Below are 21,191 nucleotides of genomic sequence, written 5' to 3'. Positions count from 1 at the left end.
GCTTTTTTCTTTTTGCTTATGTGGTGCTGAGGAATTGAACCCAGGGCCTCATGCATGCAAGGCAAGCACTCTACCACTGAGCCACCTTCCCAGCCCCTGTAACTATTCCTTAATTGACAGAGTGGTCCATTTTTTTGTAGTTCCCAAGCCTTTTATTATTATTACTGTATAGTAGCCATACTTATAACTTAGTATTGTCCAGATCAGTATCTACTATCATACTAAGCCAACAAATGAGATTTAAAATTTAGAGCAATAAACGTTGCTTCCTAAAGTGAAAGAGAGTAAAGGGGAACCTTTTTATGTGCACATACTAAAACTAAAATTTGTTTGTTTTAAGAAACCTTCTATCATTCAGCAATTAGGAATAAGAACTCTCAGACATTTTGGTCATCGTCCCTGGCACCGCAAAAAGAAGAAAAGGCTTTTGTCCTCCCCTGCGTATCCTATACATTCTGAAGTGGATGCTTCTCATGAAAAATTAGAAAGCATGTCAGAATCAGATGCCGTGAATGTCAGTGGTCTTTCTCAAGACTTATCTCACTCAGATTCTCTCTTCTGTATGGAAGCTAGCCCTGTCACCCTGGACTTGCCTAAGGTGAGCTTTGTTACCAAGTTCTAGGAGTTCAGGTTCATTCATTACTTCTCACATCTCCCCTACAAACATTTCCCCAAAAGAATGAGGGATAGTAAAAGGATCTCCAATGAACATATATTGGATGAATTCAGGGCCAGGTTTTCCTAATCCCAATAACATATAAAGAAAGATAGAATTTTGAAAATAGAGTGTTAAAATTTATCTTTCTTAGCTTGCTCCTGAAATTCCAAGAATATAGCCTATGGTCCTTCACAAATTTCACAGTCTAGACTCAGTCCCAAGCGAAAGGAGAGCCCAAAGGACTTGATTCCTGGTCAAAGGCTTCCATCACTGTGGTAGTATGCAAATGATTTGACTGGCATGTACAATGACAGTGGCATCATCCTGAATGGAAATGACTACCAGCCTGTATCTTCATGAAATCAGAGACTGTAATGTCTCAAGATCATGAGTGTTACTGTAAATGTTTGATAGTTCCCATCAAAAGAGTAAGGGAAGCCGGGCGTTGGTGGCTCATGCCTGCAATCCTAGCTACTCAGGAGGCTGAGATCTGAGGGTCGCAGTTCAAAGCCAGCCTGGGTAAACCAGTAAACCACTCAGAAAATCGAAAGTGGCTCTGTGGCTCAAGTGATAGAGAGCTTGCCTTGAGCTGAAGAGCTGAGGGATAGTGACCAGGCCCAGAGTTCAAGCCCCACGACTGACAAGAAAAAAAAAAAGTATAAGGGAATAAATAAAAATGTATTCAATTGTGCATATGTTAGTGCATCTTTCACAGTTAAGACGGAAATATCAGAAATTTCATATGGTCTAGCCTATGAATTCGTTCTAAAAGGATTGTTTATGATAGGAATTAATAAACTACCGGCTGGGGGCCCGTGGCTCAAGCCTGTAATCCTAGCTACTCAGGAGGCTGAGATCTGAGGATTGTGGTTTGAAGCCAGCCCAGGCAGAAAAGTCTCCATGAGACTCTTACCTCCAATTAACCACTCATAAGCTGAAGGTGAAGCTGTGGCTCAAGTGATAGAATTCTAGACTTGAGCACAAAGGATGCTCAGGAGCATCCAGGCCCGGAATTCAAACCCCACAGCCAACAACAACAATAACAAAAAATTCTATCTCTAGAGAATACTCAAGTACTTTAAAAAAATGGTCCATAATAATTTCACATTGGAAATAACATAATTTTTTATGAGTAAATGAATATTTATTTTATAGATGAACAGTGGAAATGTAACTTAAATATTCTACTAGTATATTTTTTACACAGGAAGCTGAGATCTGAGGATCACAGTTTAAAACCAGCCTAGGCAAGAAAGGAAATTTCTGCAAAAAGCTGGAAATGGAATTTCCAAAAAGCTGGAAGTGGAGCCGTGGCTCAAGTGGTAGAGCCCTGGCCTTGAGGCAAAAAGCTCAGGACAGAACCCAAGGTCTGAGTTCAAGCTCCAGGACACTCCCTCCTCCCCACCCCTCCCCACACGCACGCATACACAATATAATAAGTTAGAGGTATCTGTACTCTCATTCACCCCTATGTCTACAGAGTCATGATCTTACCTAGAGAAAATTAAAATATTAAAACAGAGGATTACTTAATGACTTTCCTAGAATCATAGGTGTTAGTAATAGGGACTAAACACACAGTGGGGAAGATACTAGAAGCACATTCTACCTGTAAAAAAATTCTAATAAAAATTGCCTAATACATGTTCCTTTAGAAGTTCATGTTTGTTTGAAATACAGATATTAATGCTCTTTAAATTATTAATACAGAATGAAACAAAGAATATAAAAATGGAAAATGAGTCTATACCCACACTTTCTGAAGACGTTTATAGCATACAAGACAACTTGCTTAGTGGTGAGTATCTCTTTTTTTCCTGTTGTTGGTCATGGGGCTTGAACTTGTTCAAGGCTAGCACTCTTCCATTTTGAGCCATGACCAAGTCCAGTTTTCTTGTGGTTAATTGGAGATAAGAGTCTCACAGACTTTCCTGACTGGCTTTGAACCACAATCCTCAGATCTCAAGCCTTTGAGTAGCTAGGATTATAGGCATGAGCTACTGGTGTCCAGTTGTCAGTATCCCTTTCTGAGTAATATGCAAAACACATGTATTTATTTGTGCATCCCTGATAATAAGAGCAGCCATCAGGCACATATATATGACAGAAATATTATATACATTATATTATATTATCATATAATACTATATATAATATAAACATTACATATTATATAATTGTATATACACATATATATTACATTTAATACAAAAAAATCCTATGGCATGGGTTTTTAAATTTTTAATAAGGATAGTTTTTTACTTTTACATATGAGGATATTGAGGCCCAATAATTTGCCCAAGGCAGTATAGCTTTATCTGAGTGAGCTGTGAGTCAAGTCAGTCACAACACTTGGATTATATATTGTGCAAGTATCTTAAAAGATGGATATGAAATGAAAGCTATTTAGGAATTCATCATACAATAATAAGACACATTGATCATGTTCATTAAAGAAAACCCAAATGTTGTATCGAAATGCCTTTATTTTCTAGTATTTTTAAAATAATATTAAAAAGACTCAAAAATGCCTATTGACATCAGAGACTTCAGTATGTACAGTATAAGAAAAATAAGGTTTGTAAAGGAAAAGAAATAGAGAGGCTGTGAACGCAAGATCAATATGCCTAGAAGGTTACATTCTCCTGAAGTACATCATTGACTTGTAGATGGCCACCTTCTTGCTGTATCTCAAACCCAGACTTCTCTGCACCAGTCATTCTGGATTTGGATCTACTGTTTTGACTGCATTTGTACTAATTACTTTTTTATGACTTTGTCTTACAATATAGTCACATTCTAAGGTATTGGGGATTAGTGCTTTAATCTATAAACTTTTGAATTTTCTATAATTATAGAAAAGCAAGAACTTTATATATACAAAAAAATGAACATAAAAAACATGACAATAAGCTAAATACTGGTGGCTCACACCTGTAATTCTAGCTACTGAGATTTGAGGATTGTAGTTCAAGCCACCGGAGCAGGAAATAAACTACCAAAACACAGGAAGTGGTCTATAGCTCAAGTGAAAGAGTACCCAGCTCCTGAGCTCAAGACCCAGGATGGCACACACACGCGCACACACACACACACACACACACACACACACACACACACATGCACACGCGACAAGGAAACAGAAGTTGAGGTTGGCTCAAGTGGTAGAGGGCCAGCTTTGACCAAAAACTCCAAAGGACAGTACCCAGGCCCTAAATTCAAGTCCCAGTACTGGCATAAATGGGATGGGAGGAGGGAGGGAGAGAGAAAAGGAAGGAAGGGAACAAAGAAAAGACAAAGTAGCATTTACTTTGTTGTACTGGAGATTAAACCCAGGGCCTTGCACATGCTAGGTGAGAGAGAGTATACCACTTGAGAGAGGTATACTCCACCCCTAAAATATCATTTGGTAGATATCAATTTGACATGCTTGGAAGATGTAAAACATAAAAATTCTTACGCTATTAGTAGAATATAAATTAACACAACCAATTTGGAGAACAGTTTTACAATATCTAGTGAAGTTTAAGGTAAGTATTTTTCTGTAATTTAGAAATTCCATTTCTAGATTACATACCTGGAGCCTTCATATCCAGTGTATAAGGTAATGTGTGTAAGAATGTTTGCTAGAGTGCTATTTCTAATACTAAAATCAGAAAAATATTAAATAGTCAATAAAAGAGGAATATTAAATAAAAGAGGAATAATGTGTAATCTCTCAATACAATGAACTAGATCTACCTGTATATACATAGCTAGGTCTCAAAAGCAAAATTTTAAGTGAAATATAAGACTTTTTCATTTGTTTTGTTTTGTTTGTAGTGCTGGGAGTTGAACCCAGAGTCTTACACATGCTGGGTAAAACTGTTTACATATAGGCATAATGATGCTATTTATGTAAAAATTTACAAAATATCATCTATGTATTTGTAGTTTGCCTAGGGTGCTACAAGGATAATTTGAAACTTGAGAACATCTCAAAGACCAGATATCTGACAAACTCCATAAACTAATAGCTCAAAGCAGCTCACTATTTCAATAATTTATACTATAACCCTTTCTATGATGCCTTTATTTGCAAAGGTAGGTTTTTGGAAGTTGCTGTGATTAAAAAAAAAGTAAAAATCAGTGTAGAATAAAGAAGTATTGTGCTGTTGTTTTATCTGATTCCAAGATTGAGACAATACATGGTACTCATTTGTAGTTGCTATGGTTAAGACAGGATCTCACTGTCTAGTCCAAATTACCCTTGAATTTTTGTGATCCTCCTGCCTCAACCTCACAAGTCCCGGTATTACAGGAGTGTGCTAACAGTCCTGATATGACATGTATATTCTCAAAGAGCTAATGACAGGACAAATACTAACTTGTTTGGACTTACCCAATGAAATGGAACTCTTAGGTGTTTTGCTGTTGTTGTTCTAAGATGCTATGAAAAAATTACTGAGACATTATTGAATCAAAAATGAGCAAGTAGGTTGAGATGAGGGTTAGACAAATGAAGAGAGAAAAGGCGAGCAAATGTAGTTATAATATTCAATGTATGTATGTGAAAAAGGAAAATGGAGGTGATGGGTAGGGTTGGGAGAGAGAGGAAAATGATGAAAGGGGTGACATTGATCAAGATGAATTGTACTCATAAACTGACATTTAATTAAAACCTCTTTGTACAACTACTTAATGAAAGGCTTAAAAAAAAAGAGCTGGGTGCCAATGGCTTACACCTGTAATCCTAGCCACTCAGGAGGCTGAGATCTGAGGATCACAGTTCAAAGCCAGCTCAGGCAGGAAAGTCCATGAAACTCTTATCTCCAGTTAACAACCAGAAAACCAGAAGTGGTTCAAGTGGTAGAGCACTCCCCTTGAGCTGAAGAGCACAGGGACAGCATGCAAGCACAGAGATCAAGCCCCAGGACTGACAAAAAAATAGTTTAGAAACCTGATGTATAGTATTTGGGGAACATAAATGTCTAGTAAAAGTTGAAAAATATAAATAGGAAGAATGCATACAGTAGTTATGTTTAAAGAGGCAGAAGATGAAAATTAGAAAAGTGGGCCATTTTATAACATTTTGTTTCATTTTGTCTTAATTTCTTCTGATGTTTTAAGCATGTGTTAGATAACCTGGATTCTTTGCCATATTGAGAAATGGTACAGCATTGCATTTAGAAATAATATTCTAGAATATCACCTGTACTGCTTAGCAGATATGAGTCCTTAGCAAGTGACTTAATATCTGCTTTATCTCAGCTTCCTGATTTGTAAAAATAGAGATGTTAACATTTTCCTCAATGGATTTTTTTTTAAGTAAGATAAGCAAGTTTGGAACTGGAGGTGAGGTGCAAGTGGTAGAGTGCCAGCTGTGAGGGAAAAATCTGAGTAAGAACTCAGGCCCTGCCGGGCGCTGGTGGCTCACGCCTGTAATCCTAGCTACTCAGGAGGCTGAGATCTGAGGATCACGGTTCAAAGCCAGCCCGGGCAGGAAAGACCGTGAGACTCCTATCTCCAATAAACCACCAGAAAACCGGAAGTGGCGCTCTAGCTCAAGTGGTACAGTGCTCGCCTTGAACTGAAGAGCTGAGGGACAGCACCCAAGCCCAGAGTTTAAGCCCCATGACCGACAAAAAAAAAAAAAAAAAGAACTCAGGCCCTGAGTTCAAGCCCTAGTGCACAAAAAGAAAAAAAATTAAACAGGTTTGTGTTTAGTATTATATCCTATAATTTTATAATCTTTTGAGATATTTTAAATTTAAAATATTTCAAAATTACAGCAAAAACAACTTTGAAGCTCTCTTAGAATTTATTGTATTTGAACAGGATAATACATAATGTGCTTTCAACCACTAACCCCTACCCTCAGTAGTATTTGGAGATTGAACCCAGGGCCTAGAGCATGTTAGAAAAGCAGTCTACTACTTGAGCCCTGTACCCAGTCCTTGTATTTTGTTTTTTGAGATAAGATCCAGCCAGCTTTGCATAGTCTGGCCTCAAAGTTTGGTTCTCCTGTCTCTGCCTCCTAAATAGCTTAGATTACAGGCATATACTACTACATACTTTTATGTGGCAATCCTTTGGAGACTTCTTCCTTCCATATAAAAAGAGTTGCTTTGTTTCATTTGCTAGCACAAGCCATGCTAAATTCTATATAATGAATAAGGTTAAAATAATATGTAATTCTTATAAGACTTTCATAGTTTATTTCTTAAATATAAGTTGCCACATAGATTTATGGTCAACCTTATCCTTATTTCCTCCTTTCTGTTTCTAAGGAGATATCAGCATTGGAAATGACACACAGAATGTACAAATGGAGCCAGTTAACTCCAGCATTTCTTCCTCACCACAATTTGAACCCATTTGTAAATTTCACTGGATAGAAGAATTTTATGATGACACCACAACATTTCAGAATATTATGGAAAGCCTTTCTTATACAGAGAACTCAGAATTGGGAAACCATGGGTATCATTATGCAAAAGAGACCAATACAAAGCAAGATTCACTCGAGGAAGAAAATCCAATGGAAACTTGCCTGTCAACAAATAAGGACCAACCTGCTCATAATTGTATCAACCAGTCTCCTGGAAATCCATCTATAACCTACTACAATAAAGAGACACCACAGTTCACAGAAAATTTAAAGGCTGAATGTACTGCCAAGGAATCTGCTGTCAACACTAGTCAGCTTCACGACTCTTTAGATAAAGGAAGTGTCCCCAGAAATGTTGAAAATTCATTTTATAATAAGAATAGCTTTAAACTGCTTGATCTGAGAGTTAATTATAAAGCAGAGGAGGTAAGATTATCAATAATGAGTAAAGCCTTGGAATATTAAAGGGAAAAGATGTCTTAAAAACATATATTTAGCCATGTGATGGTGGCTCACACTTGTAATCCTAGCTGTTCAGGAGGCTAAGATCTAAGGATGGAAGATAGAAGCAAGACCAAGCAAAAAAGTTTGTGAGACTCATCTCCAATTAACAACCGAAAAACCAAAAGTGGAGCTATGACTCAAATAGTAGAGCTAGCTTTGAGCAAAAAAGCTTAAGGACAGAGTCTAGGCCCTGAGTTCAAGCCCCAAGAATGGCACAAAAAATGAATTTAATTTGTATCTCCTTAATGAAAATGAATTCTGAGAGATTAGTAAGTTCAAATATTTTTTTTTCTAATTCAAGTCCATATTTGGGCAGGAGCTCTACCAATGGTTGGTTCTATGCAGATCAGAACTCTTTAGTCATCTTTTTATATGTCCTAGCATATACATGGTGTGTTGAATATAATGTTTTTATATTTGTTAAAGCTATTATATTTGTTAAGCTTTCAGGAACTAAGATCATATGTAATGAGGGGAAAATAAGAAGAGGATTATGTGAGGAAGATGTTGATTAAGCTATTTGATGAGCTTGAGATCTTACTATTTTGTGTGGATAAATTAAAAAATCAAAATTTTTTCTGAAGTGAAAAAATTCATTTATCTTTTGGTTTATTTTTATTTTTTGCTGGTTCTGGGGCTTGAACTCAGGGCCTGGGTGTTGTCCCTGAACCTCTTTCTGCTCAAGGCTAGTGCTCTAACATTTGAGCCACAGTGCCACTTTAGGCTTTGTCTAAGTAGTTTTTTGGAGATGAGTCTCATGGATTTTTCTGCTTGGGATGGCTTCAAACTGTCATCTTCAGATCTCAGCTTCCTGAGTAGCTAGGATTACAGGCGTGAGCCACCAGCACTCAGCATGGTTTATTGATTATGGGCTTACGTGTAGAATTCAAAAAGCACTGAAGATATCAACAATATAAGTTAAGTTCTGTACTCCCTAAATCAAGAAAAAGCTCTAAGAATTGGAATGGACAAGTACATATAATTCAAGTTTTCTTTACATTTTCAATATGTGAATAATAAGAAAAGGTATAGCTATTATGTTTCATGTTTAGATATAAGCAGAGGTTTTTAGTTATTCTTTTGAAGTAGATGGCAGAATGTGAAAGAGTTCATTTACCCAATCTTGATTTCTCAAGGAAACAGTAAAATCTCTACTCAATTTTTTAAGATTGTACCTTCTTCTTTCTGTTGCATTTAGTCATTTTTTCAGTCAATCAATAGCAATAAATATTTTGGCATCTCTTATGTGCCAGGTCCCTTGCTAAGTATTGATTATGTATGGGTTAAAAAGAAAACAAGAAAATATATGGTTCTTTATGAAAATAACATTCTAGTAGAGGAGAGAGACAAGTAATCACATAGTACATGTACACATGCAATAATGGTAAGAGCTTTATAAAAGTCAGCTGATTATCTACACTCAGGATACTTGCCTGGTCAGAGAGTCTGGGGAGACTTCCCAAAAGAAGTTATCATTAAGCTGAGTTTTACGGTATAAGTAATTCAGAATGGGTGAGTGATTTGTGCATGAGGAATAGCATCTGCAAACCCTCTGCGTCTTTTGGAATCATGGTACCGACTAGGACTTGAAAGAAGCCCAGTATTTGAAAAAAACAACAACAGGGTTTCAGGAAACAAGAAGATTATAGTTGATAAGGATGTAGAGGTGCCATAGGTCAGTCATCTTGGAGTCTAGGAGGCCTCAATAAGATTGCTTTTATCCCAGAGCAATTAAAAAATCATTAAAAATGTAAAAGCTGGCTATCTAAATTAATCTACTTTTACTCTTATGATATCTCTTACTGGGTGCTTAATGTCATATTTATTTCAAGGTTTCATGTCATAATTTAATATCATTTGTTAACCCTCTCCCCACCAAAAACCCTGTATGGTGGGCACAAAGTCAACCATGAGGCTTGCCTGTCTGTTAATGTTCATAGAGTTGTAGCATAGTGATTTAATGGTCTCAGCGAAGAAATTTTAAAAGTATTTTATCAGAAAAGCCATTGTAGTCAATAGGGGCAATTGATACATTTATTTGTTTTCATTGATTTGAAATCAAAGAAAGCATCGTGAACGTTAGTATCATAGAAAATGGAGAATATCAAATGATACTTCATCTTTTGTGAATGTTACATATTTATCATATACCTACTGGTTATTCTGTTGTGCTGTTGGGATCTGTACATATTTTCAGCTACTATGCTTTGTTAAGTAGTTATTATTAGTGAAAGTAGGTGATATTATTATTTAGTAGCTGAGAAAACCAAACTAGGGTTCAGCTCTGTCTGACTCCTGAGCTCCCAACCCTCTCTACTCTTTCACATTTATTTTATTCACTATAATTTACAGACTGAAGTTTCTTCAAAAGAAATACAGAATTCCAGGGATGTCAATCACCAGGAAGAAGTGACATCAGCAGGTGTGAAAAGCATAGGGATTGCCATGTCTTGGTCTCCAGTAGGCAACCCCAGGAGTGGTGTAGCATCTCAAAAACACTGCATGACACCTGCCGTGGGGCAAGACATTGAAAATTTATGGCCTCTGGAAGAGGACTTGGCTTTAAATGAAGTCTTACAAAAATTAAAATATACTAACAGAAAGCAGCTTGTGCAGATCCAAGACCTCCAGTATAGGAATGAGCACTTAGAGAAGCAGGTGAAAGAATTACAGATGAAGATCACCAAACAGCAGACATTTGTTGATATCATAAGCAAACTAAAGGAGAATATTGAGGAATTAATTGAAGACAAATACAACGTAATGCTAGAAAAGAGCGATACTAACAAGAAATTGCAAAATTTGCAAGAGATTTTCAATGACACACAAAAACATCTTCAAGAGACCAAGAAAGAGAAGGAAACTTTACAACTCCAGTTTAAAAAGCTGAAGGCTAATTATCTTCATTTACAGGAAAGATTCCTTGCTGAAATGCAAGAGAAAAACCTCTCTGTAGATCAGTGTATAGAAATGGACAAAACCTTGTACAAGAAAGAAGAGGAGATCAAAAGCCTGCAACAACTTAAAGGAGAATTGGAGATGGCCACTACTTCTGCTTTGGAATTGTTAGAAAGGGAAAAAGAGACCCGAGAACAAGAGCTCTTGACTTTACAAGCGGAGTTCCAGAAACAGGAAAAAGAAAGCCTGAGAGAAAAACGGAAATTGAAATTAAGAGTTGAGAAGTTGATCATGCAAGTTAAAAATTTGCTATTCACATGTGAACATGAAAAGGCTAAGAGTGCAAAACTTCAGCAGCATATTGACGAGATGAAAAATGAAAATGCAGAACTTCAGCAACAGATTAGAAGGTGTGGGGAGCAAAATCGTGTCCCTAAATTTGAGATGTCTCAGTTAATGGGCCAATTAGAGGATGTCATGGAACCAGGTATTATTAAGGTACTGATGCAGATTTCTTTTGCTTGCTTGCTTGCTTTTTTTCCTCCTGTAGTAGTTTTGTACAGATACTGGGCCTTTAACTCAGCTCTCATTCAACTTTTCACACTCATGGCTGGTGCTTTACCACTTGAGCCATATCTTCAGTTCTTCATGCAGATTCTTTTTTTGTTGTTGTTGGTTCTGGGGCTTGAACTCAGGAACTGGACACTGTCCTTGAGCCTCTCTGTGCTCAAGGCTAGCACTCTACCACTTGAGCCACAGCGTCACTTCTGGCTTTTTTTTTTTGTTTATGTGTTATGAGGAATCAAATCCAGGGCTTCATGCATGCTAGGCAAGCACTCTATCACTAAACCACATTCCTAGCCCCCAGATTCTTAATCTCTAATAGAATTCCAAAAGTTTCTAGTAGTCTGGTGATAAACAATTCAACACATGCTATACTTAATACAGTATTTGTAGAAAGAATTACTAACAAAAAGAGAAACTAATAGAAAATTTCTCCACTAATTTGGATAAATTTCTTTTGGTTCATGGGTATTCACCTTAATGATGAATAATTCTTGGTTTCTTGTGATTATTTTTGTTGAAGTGGCAACCTGGGAATTTTCCCCAATCCTCTGAGACCTCTCTCTTCTTACCCCCTACCCCCTACCCCCCCCCCCGCATCTCTTTCTTGTCCTGGGTCTTCAACTATGAGCCTGGGCACTACTCCTGAGCTTTTGTGCTTCAGGCTAGTGCTCTTGAGCCACAGCTCCACTTTTGGCTTTTTGTGACCAATTGGAGAGAAGAATTTCAAGGACTTACCTGCTCAGGTTCGCTTTGAACCATGATCCACAGATCTTAGCCTACTGAGCAGCTAGGCTTATATGCATGAACCCCAAGTACCTGGCTCAACGAAGTTCTCTGTGAGGAAGGATTTTCTAAGTGAGACTGACAATCGTATTTAGCAATAAACTTAGTGATGCAATTGTACATTTGGTTTGTAAGGCAAAGCAAACCTGTGTTATAAAAGTTTTATAAAATGATAAAGTATTTTAAAAAACTACATTAGTTCCTCATATTAGTATGTTTACAGAGGCAGCAGGTTTTTGTTGTTTGTTTTGTGTTGGTACTTGGGTTTGAACTAAGGGCCATTCTCACTCAACTTTCTTACTTATAGCTAGTATTCTACAACTTGACTGCATTTTGCTGCTTAATTGGAAATGGAATCTCATGGACTCTTCTGCTTGCGCTGATTTTAAACTGTGATTTGCAGATCCCAGCTTCCTGTATTGCTAGGATTACAGGTGTGAGCCACAGGTGCCTGGCTCTGTTTTTTAAATTCTATGCTTAAAGTGATTTTTTCTTTACAGCCAAGAACTTGAAAGCACCTGTAGAAAGGGATAATTTCCACAAGCAGGCAGTAGTCTGCCTTAAAGTATATGAATCTTAACCAAGTATAGGAAAATATTATTAACTCTGACTACTTAGGAAAAAAGCTAATTTGAGCTAGAAGGTTTTTTTTCCCCTACATTTGTTATAATTTAAGCTGTCAAATTGCCTAGAAGATGTCCTTAGTGGACCCACATGATCTGTAATAAGTGTGAATAGTTTCCAAGTATATAATTACAATTTTAATGATTCTTTGGAAAGAATGGAACAATATTTCATGTTTTAAAAATTCTAAGATCAGCCTAGAATGGTGGTTCGCACCTATACTCTTAACACTTCAAAGACTGAGGCAGGAGGATTTTGAGTTCAAGGCCAACTTGAGGTATGTAGTGAATCCCTACCTCAAAAAAAAAAATTAAGGTCTGCTAAGGATAATCTCTTAAGGACTATTTAAACCCGTGCTTCTCTCATTTGGACTTGTAGCAATATGGCCTAGAGAACATGTTAACACATAAACTGCTGGGCCCCATCCCAGAATTTTTGAATCAGTTGGTCTTGGGTGAGGCTCAAGATCATATAATTCTTGTAAGATCCCAGGTCTTACTGATGTTTCTGATTCATCAGGGATCACACTTTGAGGATAGTGGTTCACAGCCAGCCCAGGCAGGAAAAGTCCGTGAGACTTTTTTTGTCAGTCGTAGAGCTTGAACTCTGGTCCTGGGTACTGTCCCTGAGCTCCTCAGTTCAAGGCAAGCGCTCTACCACTTAAGCCACAGCGCCTCTTCTAGGGATCACACTTTGAGAACAGTTGACCTCACCAAAGATGTTCTCCTAACTCACTCAGGATAAATTTTCAACCAGTAACTTCTGAATGAATTAGAGGTTTAATATAGTATGTAGTTTTTTTTCTTCAAATCAAGTTCCTTTTTAAATCTTGACTAAAGAGTTTTGCTTTCTACTTATTCTATGTTCACTTCCTCAAATTATAGTCTGAGACCATCTGTGGGGTCAAAAGTATTTTTTGTTAGCATACATTAGTTATACAAGTGAGTTTCACTGTGAAATTTCCACATGTATATGCAGTGTATCCCCTCAACTTACCCCTTTCATCACTCTCCCTTATAAACTCCTCCTCAAAACAAAAATTACAACAGGTTTCATTGTTCTATTTTCATATGTCCAAATAAACCATCCTTATTTACTCTGTTAGCCCTTCCCCCCAACTACTGGTGCTTACATCTCCATCTTGAGTCTGTTTAAAAAAATACTTTCATAGGAATACATTATTGCCAGGTGTCAATGGCTCATGCCTATAATCCTAGATAACCAGGATGCTGAGACCTAGGATTACAGTTCAAAGCCAGCCCAGGCAGGAAAGTTCCCTAGACTCTTATCTCCAATTGACCACCAAAAGCTAGAAATGGAGCTGTGACTTGAGTGGAAGAATGCTAGCCTAGCACACAAAAGCTCAGGGATAGTGCCTACACTCTGAGTTCAAGTCCCAGAACCAGCAAAAAAAAAGAAAGAAAGAAAAGAAAAACAAGATAGAATTGCATTATTGCCACTTAGGCATGGTGGCACGTATCTGTCATTCCAACTATTTGGGAGGCTGGTTTCCCAAGTGTACAGCTCGCTTCTTTAGAAGCTATGTGACATGTGGCAACCTAACTGCCCTCATAGAAGTTGAGAAGCAAATATGAGCACTTAGCTCTCATAGTTTAACCATATTTTACAAAATGAGCTAGAGGTTTAGCTCAGGAGCAGAGCACTTGCCTAGCATGTACAAGGCCCCTAAGTTCCATGGTCAGCACATGCACACACAATACACACACATACATACACATAGGCACCTTTTAATTAAAATGTTATATTGATACATAATAGATTGATAGCCAACCATCCATTCCAAAGCATTCGGAGTTATAATTCCTAACTCACAAACACTGATAGCCATTGCTGGCAGTGCCCAGGGCTTGAGGAAGGCTCAGGGTCTCTGAGTGGGTTATGGAGTGCCTTAGGATCCATAAGTTGCTGGCAGCACAGGGATGCCATTGAATTTCTGAACTTCACTTGCCTTAAAATAGCTTCTTAAAAGTTTTAGTGTGCATTTGAGAAGCCTGGATCCATGTACCCACTTTTCTCTAAAATATAGACTCAAGACAGACCAACTTGGGCTGGGAAGGTGGCTCAGCGGAAAGAATGCTTGCCTTGCATGCATGAGGCCCTGGGTTCGATTCCTCAGCACCACATAAGCAGAAAAAGCCAGAAGTGGCACCATGTCTCAAGTGGTAGAACGCTAACCTTGCGCTGAAGAGCTCAGGGATGGCACCCAGAGTTCAGGCCCCATGACTGACAAAAAAAAAAAAAACAGACAGACCAACTTCACAAAAACAAAAAGGGCTCCTTTTTTGGCTAATACTAGGACTTGAACTCAGGACCTTGTGCTTGTTTTTTTCACTCACAGCTGACACTCTACCACTTAAACCACACCTCCACTTCCAGCTCTTTTTTTTTTTTTTTTAATAGATTGCTATATTTTGTTTTACAGTCCTATTTATACTTACTTGCTTCTGTGGTAACTTATTTTGTTCTTATTTTTTTTTTTTTTTTTTGGCTGGGAATGGAACTCTGGGTCTGGGCACTGTTGCTGAGCTTTTGTGCTCAAAGCTTGTGCTCTACCACTTAAGCCAGCTCCACTTCTGGCTTTTTTTTGTAGTTTAGTAGAGCTTAGAGTCTTAGACTTTCCTGCCCAAGCTGGCTTTGAACTGTAATCCCCAGATCTCAGCCTCCCGAGTAGCTAGAATTACAGGAGTGAGTACCAGCACCTGCCTTTTTACTGCTTATGTATTTTATTTGTCTGCCCTGGCTTTCTTGAAACTGAGATTCTCAGTAGCTAAATTATAGGTGTGAGCCACTGGTATTCAGCAAGGGTTCCTTAGCTTGAAATAAAAAATTGCCTGGCACTGGTACCTCATGCCTGTAATCTTAGCTACTCAGGAGGCTAAGATCTGAGGATCATGGTTCAAAGCCAGCTCAGGAAGGAAAGATAGTGAGACTCTTTATCTCCAAAACAGGCACTGTACCTAAAAGTTGTAGGACACTAGCAGAAGAGCTCAGGGACAGCACCCAGGCCCCATGACAAAGAAGAAAAAAGAGGAGGAAAATTTCTCCTATTCCTAGACTCCAATTTCATTAGATCTCTGAGGTAGATAGCAGCTATCTCCTTATGAAAATTTCTGTGACCAAAATTTTCCTCTTGGGAGAAAAGGCTAGTGAAAAAGGCTGGTTCTCTCTGCTGGAAGAAGATCCTAAGAAGGACTCATGAAAAAGTCTTCCCCAGACTTTTGATCCCCTGATGAGAAATGAGCAGGAGTTTTCTGAATCGCAGGATTACTGGGCTCTCTCTAGTCGCCAGTGACAGTGCACAAATACCTCCCAGGTGTCCTTCCAAGAAGACAGTCAGCTAGCCCCCAGTGAGTTGTGAGTTGTGACCACACCCTTCAGGAATTTTTTTAAAAGGGAAATGGATCGACTAATTGTTCATGTTCAAGGAGAAAAAGTCTGATCACCTTAGAAAAGATACTGCTTGCAGAACACAGCCTACATGATATGTTTCCTATTTCAGAAACAGCATTGGGATTGGAATCAAGATTGACAGGCCTATTATTATGAAGCCTTTGTCTAATTTTGATGATTAAAATAATTCACCACAGCCATACATATTAGGTCCTCAGGATTATGTTTTCTTTGGTTACATTTTCAAGTTCATGGCAGTACTTTGAGTAGATTTTGTGAATGAAAGTCCTGTGTAGCAAAGTAACAACATCCCATATGTGAAGAAAGCAGCATGAATCCCCCAAGGCCTGAACTCGACAGTGGTTCTTCACCTTTGACTCTTCCAGGATTTTTTTACAAGGTGAATCCTCAGCAAAATCTACCCTCAAAGCATATTTGTGCTTCACTTGGCCATGTCCGAGTGGAGAACTTTTTCCAACAGCTTTTTCAAAAGACAACGGCCGTTTCAAGGCAATATTTAACTCTTGATAGGGAACATAGACGGACAAAAGTGGACTTTTCAAACCTAGTAAGTCAAACAAGACTTCAATCCCAAGAAAGGAAATCTGACCCTGTTATTTGTTGACTTCTACTGTGGCCATGAAGAGGAAGATGGACGGCCAGAACAGAAGACTTCCACAACCTTTAAAGAAGTTGGAAAGCTCTGGAAAAAAAAGTGAAGTTTATGAATCACATGAAGCATAATTTGGAACTTGAAAAGCAGAAGAGTGATAACTGGGAAAACCACATTACCTGTGGGCTATGGCCACCATCAGTCTCCCATGCCCTTCTACCTGTGCTGTCACATGGAACATGTGCACACACTGCACAAACACTCTGCTCTCTGAAATCTGTGAATCGACATTCACATTCACAAGAGATGTTCTTATAGCACACGAGGGACAATTACAACCCTGGAGAGGCGCTATGTGTGTCAGGTTTTCAGGTCAACTCTTGGCTGGTGTAACAACAAGTGTACCATGCACATACTGGATACTTTTTTTTTCTCAGAAATTTCAAAACTACATTACCATGCATGTGTCATTTTAATGGGCACTGGCAAAGGGGTGTTCACTAGTTTTTAAATGCCCGCTGCAGTGTTTGACTTTCAAGGAAAAACTAAAGCATAAGAGTCAGTGTTATAAATGTTTAAGAAACCTAAGCAACTAGAAGGTTTTCCTCCTGTGAAACAAGTTATTTAAGTGTCCCTGGATCCTTTTCATGCAAGATAAGGGAAAGTAGCATCCAATATTATGAGCACAAGTGACTTTGAGGGCTGGGAAGGTGGCTTAGTGGTAGAGTGCTTGCCTCGCATGCATGAAGCCCTGGGTTCGATTCCTTAGTACCACATAAATAGAAAAAGCTGGAAGTAGTGCTGTGGTTCAAGTGGTAGAATGCTAGCCTTGAGCCCAAAGAAACTCAGGAACAGTGCCCGGGCCCTAAATTCAAGTTCCAGGACTGGCAAAAACAAAAACAAGAACAAAACAAACAAGTGACTTTGAACCATCTTCTCCCAGGACTAAAAGTAAAATTTCAAAATAACTCATTGCTTAATTTTAGTAAACCAAAAGCAAGTATTTTGGTGTAAAAACTCCCATAGAAACAAAAAATGCAAATCACAATTCATTATACTAAAATTATTTGAGTGTTTTTTCTTTGTGGCATTGAGGTTTAAACTTGTAGTCTTACATGGTTGTACCTCCAAACCTTAAGATTTTTTTTAATTATAGAGCCTTTAGTGATTATAGATGCTAAATCTTAGACATCACAATTCTCTGTGGCTCATGCCTGTAATCCTAGCTACTCAGGAGGCTGAGATCTGAGGGTTGCAGTTTAAAGCCAACCCTTGGCATAAAAGCCCGTGAGACTTTTATCCCCAATAAACTGCTCAGAAAACCAGAAGTGGCACTGTGGCTCAAGTGGTAGAGCACTAGCCTTGAGCTGAAGAGCTGAGTAACAGTGCCCAGGCCCAGAGTTCACCCCACAACTGACCAAAAACAAAATTTTTTAAAGAATTTTCAAAAAAATTAATTTCCCACACAAAGTTCAGAGAAGCTCTCTCAATCCCACTTTATTATCAGGTATATTTTCCCAATGCATGCTTGCTCTTTCTCCCTGGCCCCCTTTTCTCTCTCTCTCTCACTCTCTCTTTGGCCATACCAGTGCTTGAACCAAGGGCCTTATGCTAACTTGGCTTGTTTGCTGGGTCAGCATTCTATTCAGCCCTGCTTTTTTTTTTTTTTTTTCAGTTGTGGGGCCTAAACTCTGGGGCCTGGGCGCTGGTCCCTCAGCTCTTCAGCTCAAGGCTAGTGCTCTACCACTTGAGCCACAGTGCCACTTCTGGCTTTTTCTGCTTATGTGGTTCTGAGAAATCAAACCCAGGGCCTCATGCATGCAAGGCAAGCACTCTACCACTGAGCCACCTTTCCAGACCTTTCCCACATTTTTAATTAGCATTATTTATACAAGGAAGTTTCATTTTTACATGTCCATATATTCATACAATATACCTTGATGAGACCCCTGTCATTCTCCCTTACTCTTCTTCCTCCTTCCCAAACCAATCTCAACAAGCGCTGTTGTTCCATTTTCACACATGCACGTAAAATATTCACCCTTTTTCACCCTCAGTTTGCTTCCCCTGCTCTCACTAGTGACTACACTCTAGAAACAACCTGTTTTACATTCCCATCATTCAAGTGGGGCGCCGGTGGCTCACTCCTGTAATCATAGCTACTCAGGAGGCTGAGGTCTGAGGATCACGGTTCAAAGCCAGCCCAGGCAGGAAAGTCCATGAAAAAAACCAGAAGTGGCGGGGCTGGGAATGTGGCTCAGTGGTAGAGCGCTTGTCTTGCATGCCTGAGGCCCTGGGTTCAATTCCTCAGCACCACATAAGCAAAAAGAAAAAAGCTGGAAGTGGCGCTGTGGCTCAAGTGGTAGAGCACTAGCCTTGAGTTGAAGGGCTGAGGGACAGTGCTCAGGCCGAGTTCAGGCCCCACAACCGGACCAAAAAAAAAAAAAAAAAACTGGAAGTGGCGCTGTGGCTCAAGTGGTACAGTGCTTGCCTTGAGCTGAAGAGCTGAGGGATAGCGCCCAAGCCAAAAAAAAAAAAAAAAAAACTGGAAGTGGCGCTGTGGCTCAAGTGGTACAGTGCTTGCCTTGAGCTGAAGAGCTGAGGGATAGCGCCCAAGCCCTGAGTTCAAGCCCCACAATCAACAACAACAACAAAAAAATCCCATCATTCTTTTTTTTTTTAGTATTTACTATTGTTTTTATTGGTTTTACCATAATACTTAACACATGCATTTACAGTACTTCTTTCAGACTGACCCCTCATTAATTTTTCCCTTTCCCAATCCCCACAATCCCTATTTCAGTGACTTCATTTTCCTATTTTCATTTCTAGACACAATGTATTTTAGTATTATTTAAATTCTGGCATTTTTTTCTTTCCTTCCTCCCATACCCTCAAAAAGTGTCACAATTACAAACCTGTTAAATACGTAGCATATACATTCCACTGTGTTTATGTATGTATTTATCTGTTAAGAGTAACATTCATACCAGGCACTGGTGGCTCATGCCCATAATCCTAGCTATTCAGGAGGCTGAGATGTGAGGATCACAGTTCCAAGCCAGCCCAGGCAGGAAAAGCAATGAGATTATTATCTCCAATTAACCACCAGAAAACTGGAAGCAGAGCTATGCCTCAAGGTGGTAGGGCACTAGCCTTGAGTGCAGGAACTCTGGGACAGTGATCTGAGTTCAAGCCCCATGACCAACTGCAGTGGGGGCTAGGGAGTGGTAAGGGAAAAGACTAGCATTCACATATGAGAGAAAATATGACCTTTGTTTTTCTGAACCTAGCTTGCTTAACATCATCATCTAAAGTTTCCCTTGGATCCATTTCCCTTTAAATGACAAAATTTTATTATTTATGACTGAAGAATACTCCATCGTGTATATGTACCACATGTATCACAGTCACTGGGCATACAGCATATGGGTTTTTTCTATAGCATGGCTATTGTGAATAGTGTTGTAAAGAACACAAGTGTGTATCAACCTCTTGTATGGTGACAAATGTTCCTTTGGATATATGCCTAGTAGGGGTGTTGCTAGATAATATAGTAATTTGATTCTTAGCTTTTTGAGTTGTTCTTCAGGAACTCTGTTTTTGTGTTGATGGCATATACATAGCATTGTTACTTTGTTTTGTTTATAAATACAGCAAATATCTTTTATCAACCTTTGTGAATTTCTTTGTCTTATTCACTGTTCTTTCAGAGAAAATGTATTATCTTATTAATGTTGCCAAAAATATAAAAAAAAGCAGAATTACAGTAATGAAATGTTTGGTGGAAAACATTGGTAGCTCTCACTTATATGAATAAAAGGTTTTTGGGGTGGTCAGTAATTTTTAAGCATATAAAATTTTCCTCCCCCCAAAAAGGTGGAGAGCCACTGCTGAGAGTTTTTAAGTGTTAGTTCACTTAGGACTTTACATAAGAGGTAATTCAGGTTCTTTATCTTGTACCTGTAGGATACAAAGATGTCTTCCAATTTGTGCCTGAATTGTAAAGAAGAAAGCATGAACTCCTCAAGTGCGAGGGAGAACCTGCAGATGCAGACCTCCAAAATTCACAGTCTTCTGACCCTAGTGGCAAGACTTCTTACATGTCAGGTGATTTTAAAATATCTGATTCGTTAGGTGGAAGAGTGCTGTACTAAACCTAAAGAGGCTATAAAGGTCGTCAGAATTATACCCTAGAAGTAAAGAAGTGGAAGACAAAAATGCAGATTTCTAAATCAACCAATCCATCTTTCCTTTTTCCTGCTGCTGCTTCTTACAGTTTTCCTTCAACAACTAATTCCCACATACACATTTTGTCCTACTAGAGACTGAACCCAGAACATTGCACATGCTAGACAAGTGTTCTACCACTTGAGCTATACTTTTAGCCATTTTATATTTTGTCTTTATTTTTTTTTTTGTCAGTTGTAGGGTTTGAACTCTGGGCTTGGGCACTGTCCCTGTGCTTTTCAGCTCAAGGCAAGTGCTCTACCACTTGAGCTACAGCACCACTTCCTGTTTTCTAGTGGTTTATTGGAGATAAGAGTCTCACGGATTTTCTTGCCCAGGCTGGCTTTGAACCTTGATCCTCAGATCTCAGCCTCCTGAGTAGCTAGGATTACAGGCGTGAGCCCCCAGCCCCCAGCTATATTTTGTCTTTTTTTTTTTTTTTTGGTCCAGTCGTGGGGCCTGAACTCTAGGCCTGGGCGCTGTCCCTCAGCTCTTCAGCTCAAGGCTAGCACTCTACCACTTGAGCCACAGCA

At 38.8% G+C, this 21,191-nt stretch overlaps 1 protein-coding gene across 1 annotated transcript in view; it reads left to right on the top strand.

Annotated features, from left to right (window-relative positions):
- Cage1 (cancer antigen 1) overlaps window positions 1-21,191 on the top strand; it is a 58,804-nt gene that overhangs the window by 4,295 nt on the left and 33,318 nt on the right. Inside the window, exons 2-6 of the mRNA XM_013016624.1 lie at window positions 341-598; window positions 2,369-2,456; window positions 6,928-7,454; window positions 9,885-10,928; window positions 20,398-20,538. Of these exons, the coding sequence (XP_012872078.1) occupies window positions 341-598; window positions 2,369-2,456; window positions 6,928-7,454; window positions 9,885-10,928; window positions 20,398-20,538 (2,058 nt within the window). The remainder of the gene's footprint in view (window positions 1-340; window positions 599-2,368; window positions 2,457-6,927; window positions 7,455-9,884; window positions 10,929-20,397; window positions 20,539-21,191) is intronic.

Source organism: Dipodomys ordii, unplaced genomic scaffold (assembly GCF_000151885.1).
Source record: "Dipodomys ordii isolate 6190 unplaced genomic scaffold, Dord_2.0 Scaffold32, whole genome shotgun sequence".
NCBI lineage: Eukaryota > Metazoa > Chordata > Mammalia > Rodentia > Heteromyidae > Dipodomys > Dipodomys ordii.
The sequence above is the reverse complement of the archived record's forward strand: the minus strand, read 5'-3'. Positions and strand labels throughout refer to the sequence as shown.